The sequence below is a fragment of the Rana temporaria genome, chromosome 4, assembly GCF_905171775.1.
Source record: "Rana temporaria chromosome 4, aRanTem1.1, whole genome shotgun sequence".
Taxonomy (NCBI): domain Eukaryota; kingdom Metazoa; phylum Chordata; class Amphibia; order Anura; family Ranidae; genus Rana; species Rana temporaria.
Genome location: NC_053492.1, coordinates 198,093,431 through 198,110,480, shown reverse-complemented (window position 1 = coordinate 198,110,480; position 17,050 = coordinate 198,093,431). Strand labels below are relative to the sequence as shown.

At 38.1% G+C, this 17,050-nt stretch overlaps 1 protein-coding gene across 21 annotated transcripts in view; it reads right to left on the bottom strand.

Annotated features, from left to right (window-relative positions):
* LOC120936883 (mucin-4-like) overlaps positions 1-17,050 on the bottom strand; it is a 162,004-nt gene that overhangs the window by 64,714 nt on the left and 80,240 nt on the right. For all 21 annotated transcript variants that reach the window (XM_040349644.1, XM_040349628.1, XM_040349631.1 and 18 more), the window contains 10 exons: positions 16,313-16,492; positions 14,239-14,379; positions 12,488-12,607; positions 12,177-12,382; positions 9,778-9,856; positions 9,082-9,255; positions 8,850-8,951; positions 5,081-5,317; positions 4,731-4,871; positions 2,973-3,151 (listed from right to left, as the gene is read on the bottom strand). In XM_040349644.1, coding sequence (XP_040205578.1) covers positions 2,973-3,151; positions 4,731-4,871; positions 5,081-5,317; positions 8,850-8,951; positions 9,082-9,255; positions 9,778-9,856; positions 12,177-12,382; positions 12,488-12,607; positions 14,239-14,379; positions 16,313-16,492 — 1,559 coding nt within the window. The remainder of the gene's footprint in view (positions 1-2,972; positions 3,152-4,730; positions 4,872-5,080; positions 5,318-8,849; positions 8,952-9,081; positions 9,256-9,777; positions 9,857-12,176; positions 12,383-12,487; positions 12,608-14,238; positions 14,380-16,312; positions 16,493-17,050) is intronic.

The following is a 17,050-nucleotide window of genomic DNA, read 5'->3' as shown; positions in this document are numbered from 1 at the left end:
TGCATATGAATATGTCATCTTTACATTTTCAGCCAGCAGGTAAACGTGTAAGCACCTTCACAAATTTACCAGACTAATTTAACTGCTCTGCTAAAAAAAAAAAAAAACTATTTCTGCAATATCTCTGGGACTGTCCAGGCTCACTGGTTTCTTGTCAAGAAACCCCGCTTCCCTAGAATGCACATCAGGCCCCCCTGGATTCACAGGAGAGTACCACAGAGATCAGCACCACATCATTACTGCAGCAGTCAGGATCTGCCAACTGCTGGGGGAAGAAAAGGGAGAAGGTGACCCAATATGTCATGTGGCCATACTAAAGAATGCATCAAATATACTGTATATGGTCTTTAATAACTCCAGGGCAGAGTGAATAATTCAGAGGTGTGACCCATCCTCACCCCTTCCCTCTCACTGCCCTTTTCAGTTTATACAGGGCGGCATGGAGTTCCAGTTAAAGAAAGACAGTCTGATACAGCATTACCATCATATAACAGTAGATATTTACATATCACTTCCAGCACAAATCCCCAAAACAAGGAGCTCAGTCTCTTCTTACAGTATGTGTAAGTGCATGGAGTCATGCAATTATTATTTTGCTGCCCATTTTAGCCCTTTATACCACCCTACTGCAACCTGTATGGTTGTACTGTTCCCCTGGACTCACAAAGCCTACATAGTGGAGTCAGTAAAGCCATATCTAGCACTGATGAGTGCTAGTAAGACGTCTGAGACAGCTGTATGCAAGTCGGCAATAGCACCTCTGTAAAATGATGGCTATGTCTGTGCTATACACCAGTGGTTCTCGATGCAATTATAGATAAAAGGGGCAAAAATAAATTATTTGTATGGCTATGCCCACTTAACCATAATCAGAGGCGAAGCTCCTTGTTTTTGGGTTTTGTGCTGAAAGTGAGGACATTTAAATTCCTTTTGTTATTAGAAGGCAAAGCTGTATTTCACAGTACTTCTTTAAAGGCTGACTTTTTGGTTCCTTTTGTACCACCTCACTGTGATCTAAATGGTTTTACTATTATTCTCCAGAATGGCAATCTGAAAGCAAATACTTTCTTCTCTCATTTCACTTTAGAAGACCAAAAATTCTCCATGAATTCATTGTCATTGGTGAGCCCTGCATTAAAGATTTTCTATAAATAGGAAAACTATATAAACTTAAAAAAAAGACATCAAATTATATTGGTTTTGGATCAGTCTTATCTTAGTTTTTTATTAAAACTTGTTTTATAAATAAACATTTAATGCATGACCAAGACTCTCCAGGGCACTGTAGGTTAGCTAAAGAGACAACACAGCAGTAGTATTCTGCCTTGAAACCCTAATCTCAGCCATCCACAGGAATACGTCACTTTGATAACTTAGTTGCATGTGTAAATTGTAGCATAAGATATTGAGCTCAGTAAACAAATGCATATTTTTTTTTAGCAGACTATAAGATAACACCTCAGTATGGGAAAAGAAGATACGAGCCTCACCTGCTAGCCATTTACCTAAAAATGTATACAATAATTGTCTTCTTTCTGCAGCAAAGATTTACAGCACTATTTGGTTTTACATCCGGGTTCTCGCTCCCCCAGGGAGTAGGCGTTCTTAAGCTCTGCATAGATGATTGACGTACACGTCATCGCCTTCCGAAAATATCCGAGTGGGAATCGGCACTTTACGGCGCCTGCGCAGTCAGCTCTACACGGCAGGCGCAGGTGCTGTATAGTGCCGTAAAGAGCCGAGTCCCCGTCGGATATTTTCGGAAGGCGATGACGCGCACGTCAATCATCTATGCAGAGCTCCCCGTCGGGGAAAAGGAGCAACACGCCCACTCCCCGCAAGGAAGAAGACCCGGAAGTGCGGCTGAAGGCAGGTAAGTGTACACATTAAAAAAAATGACAACGCTACAAGCCTTTATTAAGGCTACAGATAGGTTAGCCAAAAAGTTAATTTTAGGGTGAACCCCCGCTTTAAGTACACCTATACTGTAAAAAATCCGACCGTGTGTACGATCCATCGGACAAACTTTTTTGGTTTCAAAAGTCCGGCCAACTCCCTTCGGACAAAAATCCACGGAAAAGTTTGTTTGAAGTCCGATCGTGTGTACAAGGCTTTACACTGTCCAATGTGACTCAGCACAAAAGAGATAAGCTGATTGGCTAAGATAATAAGTAAGATACATCACTCACTAACTACACTGCCCAGTACCCATTCAAAAGAATGATTCGAGTACACAAATTTATGAACAGACAAAGAAACGGATTTACAAAACACACAAATGAAAATACGAACATACAAATGAAAATACGAATATACGAAATTATGAACAGACAAAGGATTTAAAATACGGAATGCAAATCGTTCGTTATTGATGTAATTTTCGTTCTTTTACTGTTTTGGTGTTTCGTATCTTAGTAAGATTGTCCAATCGTACGTTCGTATTTTTGTTTGTTTGTTATTTTGCTTATTTGTAATTCCGTAATTTTCGTATTTTGGTTCTTTCAGCTATTCGGATGCTCGAATTGATCTGAATGTACGAATACTAACAAATTTGTATGAAAATCCATCCGTTACGAACGGGAACGCACATGTCTATAGGCGACATTAGTTCCTAGTTAGGTGGTCAGCAAGAGGATTTGTACAGTATATATTACATATTAGACAATGAGAGTAAAAAAGCCAATTTGTCAGGCTAAAAACCCAAACCGCCTTACCTTTACATCATTATGGGATTGGCAAATGGTATACTGTATGATCTGTGGTTGAAAACTTTCAAGCACAGATTATATAAAAACTCCATTTATGAATCTGACATTTGGTATATTCTGATATAACATAAGAAAACTGTACAGGGGTCAGTATCTGATACATAATGGTCTTTTCCATCCCATTTTTATAATTTTTGTATTTTTGAAAGCTATTTAACCCTCAAAACTAGAACTACCCATGTATATGATATTAATCTGACTTACAGCAAGAGAGCTATTGTTGATTTTCGTTGCCATGGTGTAATTACACTGAGCAGAAAGATTACAGTTACAGACCACAAAGTTGAGTTGGAGGGCAGATGACAGGTTTTTTGAGTCAGTAGCTACAAGGTTGAATGTAAATCCTACTGTACTTGTCGGTTTCCATGTCAGAGATCCGGTTGCTGTTAAAAACATACAACATTATTAGTCTTTGCATAATACTAAAACAGCTTTATTTATGAGAATTGTATAAAAAGAAATGCTTAGTAATTTACTGGTTTTGATTAACAAACTACATGGCAAATTAGGTTTAATGTGGAGAAATTTTAGGTAATGCACTTGGGGGCTAAAAACATAAACACAAACTACTCACTAGGAGGAGAAACTCTGGGGGGAGGTCAAGGATAGAGAAAGATCTGGAGTCCTAGTAGAAGACAGGCTGAGAAATAGCATGCAATATCAAGCTGCAGCTACCAAAGCCAGCAGAATATTAGTATGCATAATAAAGAAGCGATACTCCAGAGATAAACCTATAATCCTGACACTTTATAAAACTCTGGTTAGGCCACATCTGGAGTATTCAGTCCAGTTCTTGTCACAAGTCCTCAGGAAGACTCTTGGACGTGCATCTTAAAGAACACAACATACAGGGCTATGGAAAATGATTTTTGACTCTTGTACACCTACACAGGTTGAACTGGGTAGACTATTGTCTTTATTCAACCTTACCTACTATGTAACATGTTTTGATAAGTAGCAGTCACATAAAAAGTGTCTTTTGTGAAACGATGCTTCTCATCTTTTATAGGCTTTTTGTTTAAAGAATAAAATGTTTGCTAAGAACAATCTTCTGTTAACTCACTAACTTGCCTTTTAAAACGAAGAGCAGCTGATATATATGTAACCACTTGCCGACATATATACTGCGGCATGGCGACTTGGCTGCGCAAACTGCCATACGAGTACGTCGGTCTGTGCATGTGGTACTGTGAGCCAGAACAGGGATCTGTCAATGTAAACTCACAGATTCACGTTCTGACAGGGGAGGAGAGAGAGATCAGCTGTCCCTAGTGATCAGGAACAGCGATCTCTCTCTTCTCCCAGGCAGCCCAGCCCCCATGCAGTTAGAAACACCTCCCAGGGAACACATTTTAAACCCCTGAGCGCCCCATAGTGTTAACCCCTTCCCTGCCAGTGCCATTTATATCGTGATCAGTGCATTTTTATAGCACTGATCAGTGTATTGGTGTCACTGGTCCCCAAAAAGTGTCACTTAGGGTTAGATTTGTCCGCTGCAATATTGCAGTCCCGCCATTACCAGAAAAAACAATAAAAAAAGTCCCTAAATCTTACCCCTATTTTGTGGACCAATCAATATACGCTTATTGTGATTTTTTTTTACCAAAAATATGTGGCAGAATACATATTGGCCTAAACTTATGAATACATTTGTTTTTTTATAGTTCTTTGGGGGGATATGTATTATAGCAGAAAGTAAAAAATATTGGGTTTTTTTTTTCAAAATTGACACTCTTTTTTGTTTATAGCGCAAAAAAATTAAACCGTAGAGGTGATCTAATACCACAAAAAAAGCTATATTTTGGGGGGAAAAAGGGACATTAATTTTGTTTGGGTACAAAGTCGCACGACCAAGCAATTGTCAGTTAAAGCGACGTAGTGCCGAATCGCAAAAAATGGCCTAGTCAGAAAGGGGGTAAATCATTCCGGGGCTGAAGTGGTTAAATATGTGCAATTACTCACATGACAAAGAAATGTCCAAGTTTGTGGTAGGGTCGCTGGAAAAAGTCACAATTGTCCCATTGGAAGTAAAATTTACTGTAATACCGGTACTCATGAAGGTAAGAATGGTTGAATCACCAATGATATGAGGAGGTTCGGCATCTGAAACAGACAAGTATAATATCAATTACTCGAAACCATAACAATGGAAACCCTGAAGACTTACTGGAAAGTTGGGGGGGGGGGGGGGGAAGAATGTTAATATATTCCTTGCTTTTGATGAAATATACAAGCAAGTTTGGGAAATAACAGTATATATTGTGATGTAAAAGTAATTAAATCACGTACTTGTTTTTAATAATGATACTTACTCAAAGTTTCATTAACTGCCTGTAAGGTGTCAGATACACGTAATGTTGCTAAGCCCAGGTTTGTTTGGTTGGTGCTCATAGCATCAAAGATACATTCTGTGTTGTTGCCGCATAAAGTTTGCAACTCTCCATACTGTGTTAAATTTTGAGCTATCAAACTACTGAAGAAAATTGGAATGAATACACTTCTTTCAAGTGCTTGTGGATTTGTAAACAAGTTATTCTCTTTGGCCTCCCCTATATGATGAAAGAAAAAATAACAGAATATTAAGAATTAAAAATACAGGTTTACCTAATACTAGTTATATGCTGGAAATTGTTTCTATTATTCAGAGAAAAACAAGATATATGAGACGTAGACATGTGCACTGCCGAAAAATACGCTCCTTTTCGTTTCATTTGTTTTATGTTTTATTCGTAAATTAGAAAATTCAGAATTTGTAAATTAGAAAATTCAGAATTCAAACATTTGAAAAGCGAAATCTCAGAAATTAGAAAATTCGGAAATTTAAAATAAGAAAGGAAAATCCAAAAATCAAGTAATAGTTAACTAACTAATAATAACTAACCATTAAATTATAGGTATTGGAATGTCTTTTGTAACATAACGAATACAAATGTATCTGAAGTTGTAAATTATCTGAAATAAAGAATGTCACATCTAAACAAATGGAATGGATGAAATAATAATAAATAATAATATATATTTTTATTAATATTATTGTTATTTATTATTATTATTTTGTTACGTTCCATTCGTTTAGATACAGCATTTGTTTTTACAGATAAGTCATAACTTCGGATAAATTTGTGTTCATTCACTAACAGCCACATTTGAAAGGAAATTTTAATACCTATAATTTAATAGTTAGTAATAGTTAAGTTATCATTATTTAGTTATTAGTTTATTAAAATAAGTAGGGATGTTATAATAATGCATTCATTTTAGTGAATCGACCCTGGTGTGTAAAAAGGTCCAACTCCTCACTGAAATCTGAAACTCTTTTAGGAAGAAAAGTGCTTTTAAACTACTAGCATTAAAGATACTTTTAAAGAGATTGTATATTATTTTCAATATTTATAGACATGTATGTTGACAAAGATCAGCTTGTTGCAAATAAACATTTTAGTGTGTATTAAATCAGAACTTCAGGCAAAATTATTAAGATAAAATAAATAGCCCATTAAAAGATAAAATAAAAATGCATTTTTTACTGCAATATTCACTTTCAATCCTGAGTTTTCAATCAGAATCATTAAAACTACTTCCTCTGAGGTCAGAGTTGACTCATCCTATGACTAGACAGTGAGAAGGGGAGGCAATACAGTGATGAGATTTTCTATATGCTCTCTTTCCTTGTCTGCATGCTCCTTGTCAGGACATGTATGTCCTGCCTCCTTCTGCTGCAAGTATTTGCTTTCTCTAATGTGTAAAACTATATAAATAAACAAATATGTATCAGTATCTCACAAAAGTGAGTACACCCCTGACACTTTTGTAAATATTTTATTATATCTTTTCATGTGACAACACTGAAGAAATTACACTTTGCTACAATGTAAAGTAGTGAGTGTACAGCTGGTATAACAGTGTAAATTTGCTGTCCCCTCAAAATAAATCAAAATAAATCAACACACAGGCATTAATTTCTAAACAAAAGTGAGTACACCCCTAAGTGAAAATGTCCAAATTGGGCCCAATTAGCCACCCCCCCCCCCCTGGTGTCATGTGACTCGTTAGTGTTAAGGTCTTAGGTGTGAACGGAGAGCAGGAATGTTAAATTTGGTGTTATCGCTCTCACTCTCTCATACTAGTCACATGGCCACTCATTGCAAAGAACTCTCTGAGGATCTGGAAAAAATAATTGTTGCTCTACATAAAGATGGCCTAAGCTATAAGAAGATTGTCGAGACCCTGAAACTGAGCTGCAGCACAGTGGTCAAGACCACACAGCAGTTTAACAGGACAGGTTCCACTCAGAACAGACCTCACCATGGTCAACCAAAGAAGTTGAGTGCACATGCTCAGCGTCATACCCAGAGGTTGTCTTAGGGAAACAGATGAATGAGTGCTGCCAGCATTGCTGCAGAAGTTGAAGGGGTTGGGGGTCAGCCTGTCAGTGCTCAGACCATAGAAGCGCAATTGTGAGGTCAGGCACTGATGTTGAACAAGAAGGCCTGGCTCGCAGTCTCTGCTCTAACTCATCCAAAAGTTGTTCTATCAGGTTGAAGTCAGGACTCTGTGAATGCCAGTTCCTCCACCCCAAATTCGCTCACCCATGTCTTTATAAACCTTGCTTTGTGCACTGGTCCAAATCATTTGGTGGAGGGGGGATTATGGTGTGAGGTTGTTTTTAAGGGGTTGGGCTTGGCCCCTAATGCCCTGTACACACGATCACTTTTTGTGATGAAATAAAATGACATTTTTAAAAATGTCATTTAAAATGATCGTGTGTGGGCAAAATGTCATTTTATGTCTTCTGAAAAATGACAAAAAAAAAATTCGAACATGCTTGAATTTTTTATGTCATTTTTTAAAATGTCATTTTTTGTGTCATAAAAAATGATCGTGTGTGGGCAAAAATGACTTTTAAACCCGCACATGCCCAGAAGCAAGTTTTGAGACGGGAGGTAAAACTACCATTCATAATGGAGTAAGCACATTCATCACGCTGTAACAGACAAAAAAGCACGAAACGTCTTTTACTAACAAGTAACCAGCTAAAAGCAGCCTCAAGGCGAAAAGAACTTCCCCTTTAGAGTGCCGTCACTTTGTTCATCATTTTTCAAAACGATGGTGTGTATGCTACATCGTTTTTAAAAATGAAGTTTCAAAAATGTCGTTTTTTTTCATCACTTCAAACTTCATTTTTTTTCCATCGCAAAAAATGACCGTCTGTATGCGGCATTAGTTCCAGTGAAGGGAACTCTTAAAATTATATCAAAGGTTCCTTTTTTAAAAAATAACAAACATGTCATACTTGCCTCCACTGGGCAGCTTGTTTTGCACAGAGTGGCCCCTGAATCCTCTTCTGGGGTCCCTCGGCGGCTCTCGTGGCTCCTCCCCGCATTAGATAACCCTCTTGGAGAAGTGCTCTCCTGAGGTGGTTACATTGCAGGCGCGCTGCTGAGTCATAAACTCAGTATCCATAGACGCCGAGTGTATGACTCGGCCCCGCCCCCCTGGCACCCGGAACATTGGATTTGATTGACAGCAGCGGGAGCCAATGGCTGCGCTGCTATCAATATCCAAGCCAGGACTCAGTTGAGAGGAGGACCGCGGGGATGCACCGAGGAGATGGACTGGCTCAGGTAAGTAAAACGGGGGAGCTGGGGGACGGTCACTTACAGGTGTTTTTTCACCTTTATGCATAGGACTGCGAGCCAGGCCTTCTAATCCAACATCAGTGCCTGACCTCACAAATGCACTTCTGGAAGAAATTCCCATAGACACATTTCGAAACCTTGTGGACAGCCTTCCCCGTAGATCTGAAGCTGTTATGGCTGCAAAGGGTGGACCAACTCAATATTGAACCCTACGGACTAATATTGGGATGCCATTAAATTTCATGTGCGTGTAAAGGGAGGCTTCCCAATACTTTTAGCAATATAGTGTAATATATATATATATATATATATATATATATATATATATATATATTCATTTAAGAAAATGTTCCTGATGTCCCAATGCCACCAAGATTTGTTTAAAGGTATTCTTAAAGCCAAGCTTATCATGTTATGAGATAATGTGAAACAAAGCACTCACATAGCAATCCATAATTATATATATCTTGTTCCGAACTATTTGAGGGGATGGTTGTGCCATTTGGTCTCATGAAATCATCACTCTGGTCATTATTCCAGGTACCTATGAAATATTATGTTAGTAAACAAGAATTAATAGTGCACAAGTAATGTATAAAGCAGGATATAATGGGAACCTGTGAGCGCTGGGTCCATAGCATGGTCAGCACTCTCAGTATAAGATAGATACATACCTAGCAATCCTTTCGTTTTCCCAAGAAACTCATTTGGAAGACTGGAGACAGCACTAAACATCCCAGAATACTGAGACACTGACACAGACAAAATCCCTTCAAAGGTTGCAGTGATGGAGTCATTTTTAAGTAAAAAGACGGCTGGGTTGGTGCCATTAATCTCAGCATCCATGTCTACAAATCAGAAAAACATACACAGGTTGTTACATTTACGTCACACACAACAGGGTCAAGTCACTAAAGTCATTAAATATTGATGGTATAAGCAGCACACATTATTTATACAATGAGCATGTGATATAATGACCTCATTAATAAGTATGAGGTTTTCTCACAAACTGGTATCTCTATTTACCCAGGTACAACCAGGCAGATGACATAGGAAATAATTATTTGCTTGGTATAAAGCTGAACCAAGAAGTAGAAAAAACATTTGCTTGGATATGCAGTGAGGCACTGGTGTTGGGGTCACAGCACTATAAATCCTTGGCTAGTAAAAAAAAAAAAAAGCTTCTTATATCACTCGCTGTGTTTGAACTATGTTACCTTCCAAAGCTTTTATTTTTTACAAATCTGACTAACCTCTGAAATCATAATGGTATAATTGTCTATAGTTCTCATGTAAACTTTATGGACTGTATAATGAACAGTCACCTTTTTCATTTCCACTGTACCAAGGGATATTTATGTACCTACCTTCTGAGTAAGTGAATGTCACATTTTGACCATTTATAAGGGTAGATATACTGCCATTACTTTCAAGATACCACTCTACCTGTAAAAAAAGAGCAGAGAAATTATATTACATTTTAAATAGTTCTGATGTTATAGTCTGGCATTTGTCCTATCCAGCAAGAGGCCATTACATCCAGGCACCCTAAAAGATGTCTCTCACAGCTATGTTTTAACCAAAATTTAAAAAGAGAAACCCAGATCGACCACTACAAGATTAGCAGACAATAGTATTGTAGAACTGTCCCTGCTGTAAGACCGTTCACTATACAATACATTAATGTATACAGCGCAGTCCCTGTGACCATCTCCGGCATATACAAAAGGAAGAGGCTTCCAAGTAAGTTACATAGATGGGACACTATGGTCAATTTAAGCAGCTTTATTTGAAAAACTCACAAAATACAAAAATGATTAGGCAATAAGTGAAACCAACACCAACTATAAAAGGGTTAAAAAGAGACAACGTTGTCTAACCAGGGATCAAGCAGCTGCACATACACCCATACACACCATCATACACTGATGATAACAATGGCTTCAGAAAATAAAAGTAATTGGAGGCTATACAGCCATATTAGATCCAACTGTGCTTAATGTGTCCAACGGAACAGGATTGGGTCAGTAAAGTGTGTCGGGTGAAGGCAGGTAATGAAAGACAGTGTAGATCACCTAAGGCACCTAGGGCCAGATTCACGTAGCCCGGGTGCAACTTAATTTTTCCGATTTAAGTTACACCGCCGCAATTTTTCCAAGTTAGTGCCCGATCCACAAAGCACTTAGCTGGAAATTTGCGGCGGTGTATCCTAAATCCGGCCGGCGCAAGGCGGGCCAATTCAAATGGGGCGAGTCCCATTTAAATTAGGCGCGCTCCCGCGCTGGACGTACTGCGCATGCTCCCGATGCAAATTTCCTGACGTGCTTTGCGTGAAGTTACCATGCGCCGAGGTTTTGTGAATCGCGACGGGTAAAAAAAAGTTGCGTCGGGAAAAAAAGAGTTGCGCCGGGAAAAAAATATTTTTTAAAAAAATTTGACAGCGACGCGGGAAATACGGGTACACTTTTACATGGTGTACTAACTTTACACTTTGTAAAAGGTACCCTATCTTTGCGACGGCAAACTAACACTTACGGCGACTTAACAAAGGGAAAAAGCTTTGTGGATCTCCGTAAGTGCTAATTTGCATACCCGACGCTGGTTTACGACGAGAACTCCCCCCAGCGGCGGCCGGGGTACTGCATCCTAACAATTACACATGTGGGATCTTAGGGATATCTATGCGTAACTGATTCTATGAATCAGCCGCATAGATAGAAACAGGGATACGACGGCGTATCAGTAGATACGCCTGCGTATCCCTTTTGTGAATCTGGCCCAGGGATACGACGGCGTATCAGCAGATATGCCTGCGTATCCCTTTTGTGAATCTGGCCCCTAGTGTCCAATTAGGTATTGGTGTAATACCATATGATGCATTGTAGCAGTCTCTGTCAAAAGGACATTGATTGTCAGATGAGGTCAGGGCTGATAGCCGAGCAATTGGGCTCTATGTGCACTGCATGGAGACTATTCCCCAGTCTCAGGGCCGACCAATACAGAATGTAACACAATACATAGAGCAGTCTCACCACCACCATAGCACCGATGCGTCCCATAGTACCAAAAAGTGTTGCAGCTTTGGACTGTCAAAACACACCAGTATTTTGAGTATTTGGCCATAATTACAAGGTTTTCAAGGTTTTCAAGGTCACTGCAGGTATGTGCATACATTTTTAAATGCCTGCAATTTTTTTGGTCTTCTGACAGTCTCTATAACAATTTGAACTTATTCAGTATAAATGCACAAAACATGCATGAAGTCCAAAGAGCAACACAGCTTATTTAAGCAATTACTAAATCACACAAATAATAAAACATATACAAATTGAATTCATATAGAGGCTGATTTGCTAAAAGAGCTGAGAATCTTCCTACAATAAAATTGTGTAAATATTCACTTCAATTATCCAGACATTAAATAAGTAAACAGGATCTTGCAGTTGGAAAATTAAAGTGAATATTTACATAAAGATTTGCAACTCTTTTAATAAATCAGCATTAATGTACTTGTATATGCTCTTTTAGCGTCATTCAGTTCAGAGTGCAAATAGAAACCTAATATATATAAAATACATTTTTTTATTTATTTTTTGTCGGAAAAGTTTCTACATCTTTAACAAATTCTAGTATACACTTTCAGCACAGTATTATTAGAATTTTTGTTGTTCTTGATTTTCTGCTTTAGGGCATCACTAAGTCATGTCTAATATTTATTTATTTATTTAAGCTGAAATATGACAATTGTCCTTTGAATGGAACTTACTGTAACACTGGCACTACTGGAGGTGTACTGTACAGCAAATCCTGCAAAGTTGGTAGCCTGTGCAGTGCCAGTCCGCACTGTACGTCCTTGTAGAATGAAGGTGATATTTTCAGCTGATGCATTCACAAGTGCGAAATCTCCAAGTCCGTTGAAAGTATAACTGAGACCATCTAGGGTTGTGATATGAGGATCTCCAAACATCCATCCTGTAAAATGTTTTTTGTTTTGAGAAAAATAAGGCAAGTCTTTACTATAATGTACACTTATATTAGTTTTTATTGACTGTAGAAAAAAAAAAGTAAATAGTTTACCAGGGACTAAAGGTCTGTAATTACGGCAGTTGATTGGGAATCTCTTCTGCATGTACATAGAGCAAAACTGGGGATCATCCACTCCATTGCAGCATGTGTCAAAAGCATCCAGTTCAGGGTCTAAGGAGAAAAGTGTGTTAAACATGAAAACTGAAAACTGAAAACTGAAAACTGACTTTCTGAGGACTTAAGAATCTGTAAACTTTTTAAACATATGTACGTGAATATGACCAGCATCATGCTGATAAGATAACACAATGTGCTAAATTTCTCATTTCATTTTTTTGCATTATTGCAAAACATTTTGCACTTGCAGCTCAGTTTGTAGAGCTGTATGTACAACTGTAGATCTACAAAATCAGACTAAATTATTGACACTCGGTTAGTTTTAATGGGGGGGGGGGTAGTGGATGGTTTGTCTATATTATACAAATCAGAATAAAGATTGGATAAAATAGCTGAGTGCCAATGATTTAGGCTATTTTTGTGGATTTATATGTAAAGTTAAGTAGCAACTAGACAACAAATGGGAAATTGAATAGGTTGGTATTCTGACCATTTGAATGTAAATGAACTCACATATGCCTTTATTGGTTAATTAGCTCATGGCAAATGTATAACTTGTCAGCCATATTTGCCCATTACATATACTAGTCTGCTTCCTGCTAAACTGATAATCATAGTTCATCCAATAGACATGGTTATACAATAGACAGTGAATTAAAGCGGACCTTGCACTAACAAACAAGGTCCATTTAACCTCATGGTTCCTCCCTCATGAGAAATTACTGCATTAAAGGAAAAAATAAAAACCATGGGGGGAAAAGTAAATATACTCACTGTACCCCCAGCTTCTGCACTGCAGGGGGTGCCCTCATACTCCTTCCTGTAAGATCCCTGCAAATGCTGAGTAATCCAAATTTAGCAAGAAAAGGCTCCGGTATGATGAAAAAACAAGATTGCAAAATTTAAGATTATTTAGCATACCCATGATCTCACCATAAGAAGCATGAAGGCATTGTTGCCTAGACTGCATGCAGAAGTCAGGATTAAGGTAAGTATGGTTCACTTTCCCCAAAAATAAATCAGCAGAGAGGGTATCTAAGCTGTGTGTACTGCACTGTAAATCATAAGGTGTAGCTCCAGACATTTTCTTCTTTTAATTGTAATAGAGCAAAGAGGGGTTGGACCCTCCATTGGGGTTTTTATTGCTGGCTTAGACCCCATCGTGGAGATTTGCCCATGCTTCTTGTCCAGCTGATACCATTGTCAGTAAACAGAAAGTGAAAGAAAATGTCTGCTAATAAAAATTGTTTTTATTGTAGCTTTGTCCTCAGAGAAGAGAACATCCCTTTTATTTTCTGTTTTGGTGATAATGTGAAGAGAAATATCCCTGATGGGGACAAACCCTTGCCAACTCTATCAAAAAGTATTGCATAGAGTTACACTTTAAAGTAATACCTCAAAAAGTGTATTCAGTAAAAATATTTTTTTTTTCATTAACTATCTGTAAATAATCACTGTTTCTATGCTTGGCTATGGAATTGAGTTACTAAAGGAGTGTTTCAAACCTTCCTGAAATAAAGATGAGCTTTGTTCATTTTGAATATTCACTCGTGTCCTTTGCATATATTTATATAAAAAAAAAATTTCCTTGCATATATTTAAATGGCTGATGGAATTACAGCTTCACTTTGCTAAGAGCACTTTTGCTTTAACTTTAGTAAATGAACCCCAGTATTTTCACTTACCAGGTTTTAAAGATGCGGAGATCCAAGCCCTTTCTTGAAACCCTTCTAGGAACTGATTCTTCCGGTAGTACACACACCTTATACCAGCATTAAATCGATTTGGAGATGTGCTGCGGAGCAAGCTGATTGTGCTGCTCCCACCTATAAGTCCCAAATACATGATAACAACATTAGAAATACTCAAAAGGTAGTCATATTGCCTAAATTACAATGCTGTAGGCCTTCAGCTAAAAATCCAATTTGACATAAACAGACAAACTTCTTTCATTTAGTAAAGAGTACAAGGAGCATAGTGCTAATTTTTAAGCTCAGCAACTAGTCTGACTTTAGCAAGGAAATTATGGTTGGTCGCTATAGGTTACAGTACTTACTAAATAAAATGCTGGTCTTTTATTGAATAAGGCCAGTGCTTATAATGTAATAACACAGTCTTTGTTTTAAATATACTTTACGTATGATTTATACATTCTTAACGCCTTAAACTTGTAATAGAATAATGGATAATTAGAAGCAAAGGGAAAAGCAAACAAATACAAATAAATAAGGAACATAAAACAAAAATGGGGAATTGAAAGGCAAATCAATTGAAAGAAAAAAGAAGAAAATAGGAAATTGCAAGGAACAACAAAGGAATTAAAAGTGAAAGAGAATAAATATGGAGAAATAGGGATTGTAAAGTAAAAAAAAAAACTAGGAATAAGGGGTAAAGAGAAGAACAATGAAGTAATGGAAAGGAGAAAGTATAGCAATGGAAAGAAAGGAGAAGAGAAGAAAGATGGGGAATGAAAAGTGTAAGGCCTCGTACACACGACCAGTTTCCTCGGCAGAATTCAGCTTCCGACCGAGTTTCTGGCTGAATTCTGCCGAGGAAACTGGTCGTGTGTACACTTTCGGCCGAGGAAGCCGACGAGGAGCTCGGCGAGGAAATAGAGAACATGTTCTCTATTTCCTCGTTGTTCTATGGGAGCTCTCGTCCCGCCGAGCTCCTCGGCGGCTTCAGTGCTGAACTGGCCGAGGAACTCGATGTGTTTGGCACGTCGAGTTCCTCGGCCGTGTGTACGAGGCTTAAGAGCTAGAAAGAAAGGGGAAAGAGAAGAACAACGAGAAATGGAAAGGAGAAGGGACCGCAATTTAAAGAAAAAGGAAAGGAAAGAAGGAGGGCAAATGGGGCAGGGGTTGAAAGGAATGTCAGGAAAGGGCAAAGGGATGAACAATGGGGAATAAGGAGGCAAACGAAGAGGAAAGATGAACCAAAATCGAGGATATCAAGGGATGTGGAAAGTAAAGAGATGTGAATGTAAAGAAGGTAAAGGGACATAGATGCAGAATGGACAGGAAAGATGGGAAATTAAAGCAAAAGGTGAGGAAAGTAGCTTTTTTTGGCAAAAAGAAAAAGGAAAATCTAAATGACTCCAAAAGGCATACTTCCTTACTTCCGGGTGTTATCATAACTAATAAAGCCCTGTACACACATTTGGTCCATCCGATTAAAACGGTCTGATGGACCGTTTTCATCGGTTAACCGATGAAGCTGACTGATGGTCAGTCGTGCCTACACACCATCGGTTAAAAAAAACGATTGTGTCAGAACGCGGTAACGTAAAACACAACGACGTGCTGAAAAAAGTTCAATGCTTCCAAGCATGCGTCAACTTGATTCTGAGCATGTGTGACGTGCCTACAAACGATCGTTTTTTTTTCTATCGGTTAGGTATCCATCGGTTATATTTAAAACAAGATTGCTTTTTTTAACCTATGGGTAAATAACCGATGGGACCCACACATGATCGGTTTGGACCGATGAAAGCGGCCCATCAGACCGTTCTCATCGGTTTAACCTATCGTGTGTACGCGGCCTAAGAGTTAATGGCCCCGATTATTAACTATTATATTAATCCCATGATTATTGTGAACCTAAATGTTTAATCCTCTATGTTTTCAACCAACATTTATATATGCTGCATTTCCATTTACAAATGTAAATCATAATTCTAGTGAACGTTTGTAGTTGCCCAAAGTAATAATCACATCCAGTTTAATTTTATAACTTTGGTACTAAAAATACATTCTGTACCTGCTTTTGTTGTTCTAAACCGGAAATCGGAGATCCCTTGTCTGTATAAGCAAGGACAAGAGAGCAAGCCTGAATTCCACGATGATGGTGACGGCTGAGCATTGTACCAGTTCAGGCAATTCATACGACTGTTATCCAGATGTGTACTGTTCAGCAAATATAATTTGAGACCTTGCAAATCTGCAAATAGAGAAAGAGCAATTTTATACTGGATAAAAACAGACACGTAATCCTTATAAATATAACAAATAGGCACTACATTAGTAGATAATTAATTGATACAATAGACAGATGAACATTTACTAATAGCATATCCCCAGTATAAAATGCTTGTTATGGAACTGAATAAGGAAATGCTGGTATATACAATGGGGTTTCAAGATGGAGTTACAATATCCTTGCACCAGACTTCACTCTTTAGTATCTAACAGATGTAGCAGGTATGTTTTTGGGGGGGAAAGAAGAGATCTACGAACATAACTGTGCCTTCTAGCATTTTTTTCTGTTCTGTTTTAACTAAGTTTAAACTCAAAAGTAAGGACAATGTTTTATAAAATAAAAAACTATGCAGCACAACTTTTTTTTTGTATTTCTATTTTTAAATCACTAGTTTCAATAAGATTTATATGATTAGGTATATTGGGCCAGATTCACAAAAGAGATACGACGGTGTATCTCCTGATACGCCGTCGTATCTCCTGATACGCCGTCGTATCTCTGTGATCCGCCTGTCCTAAC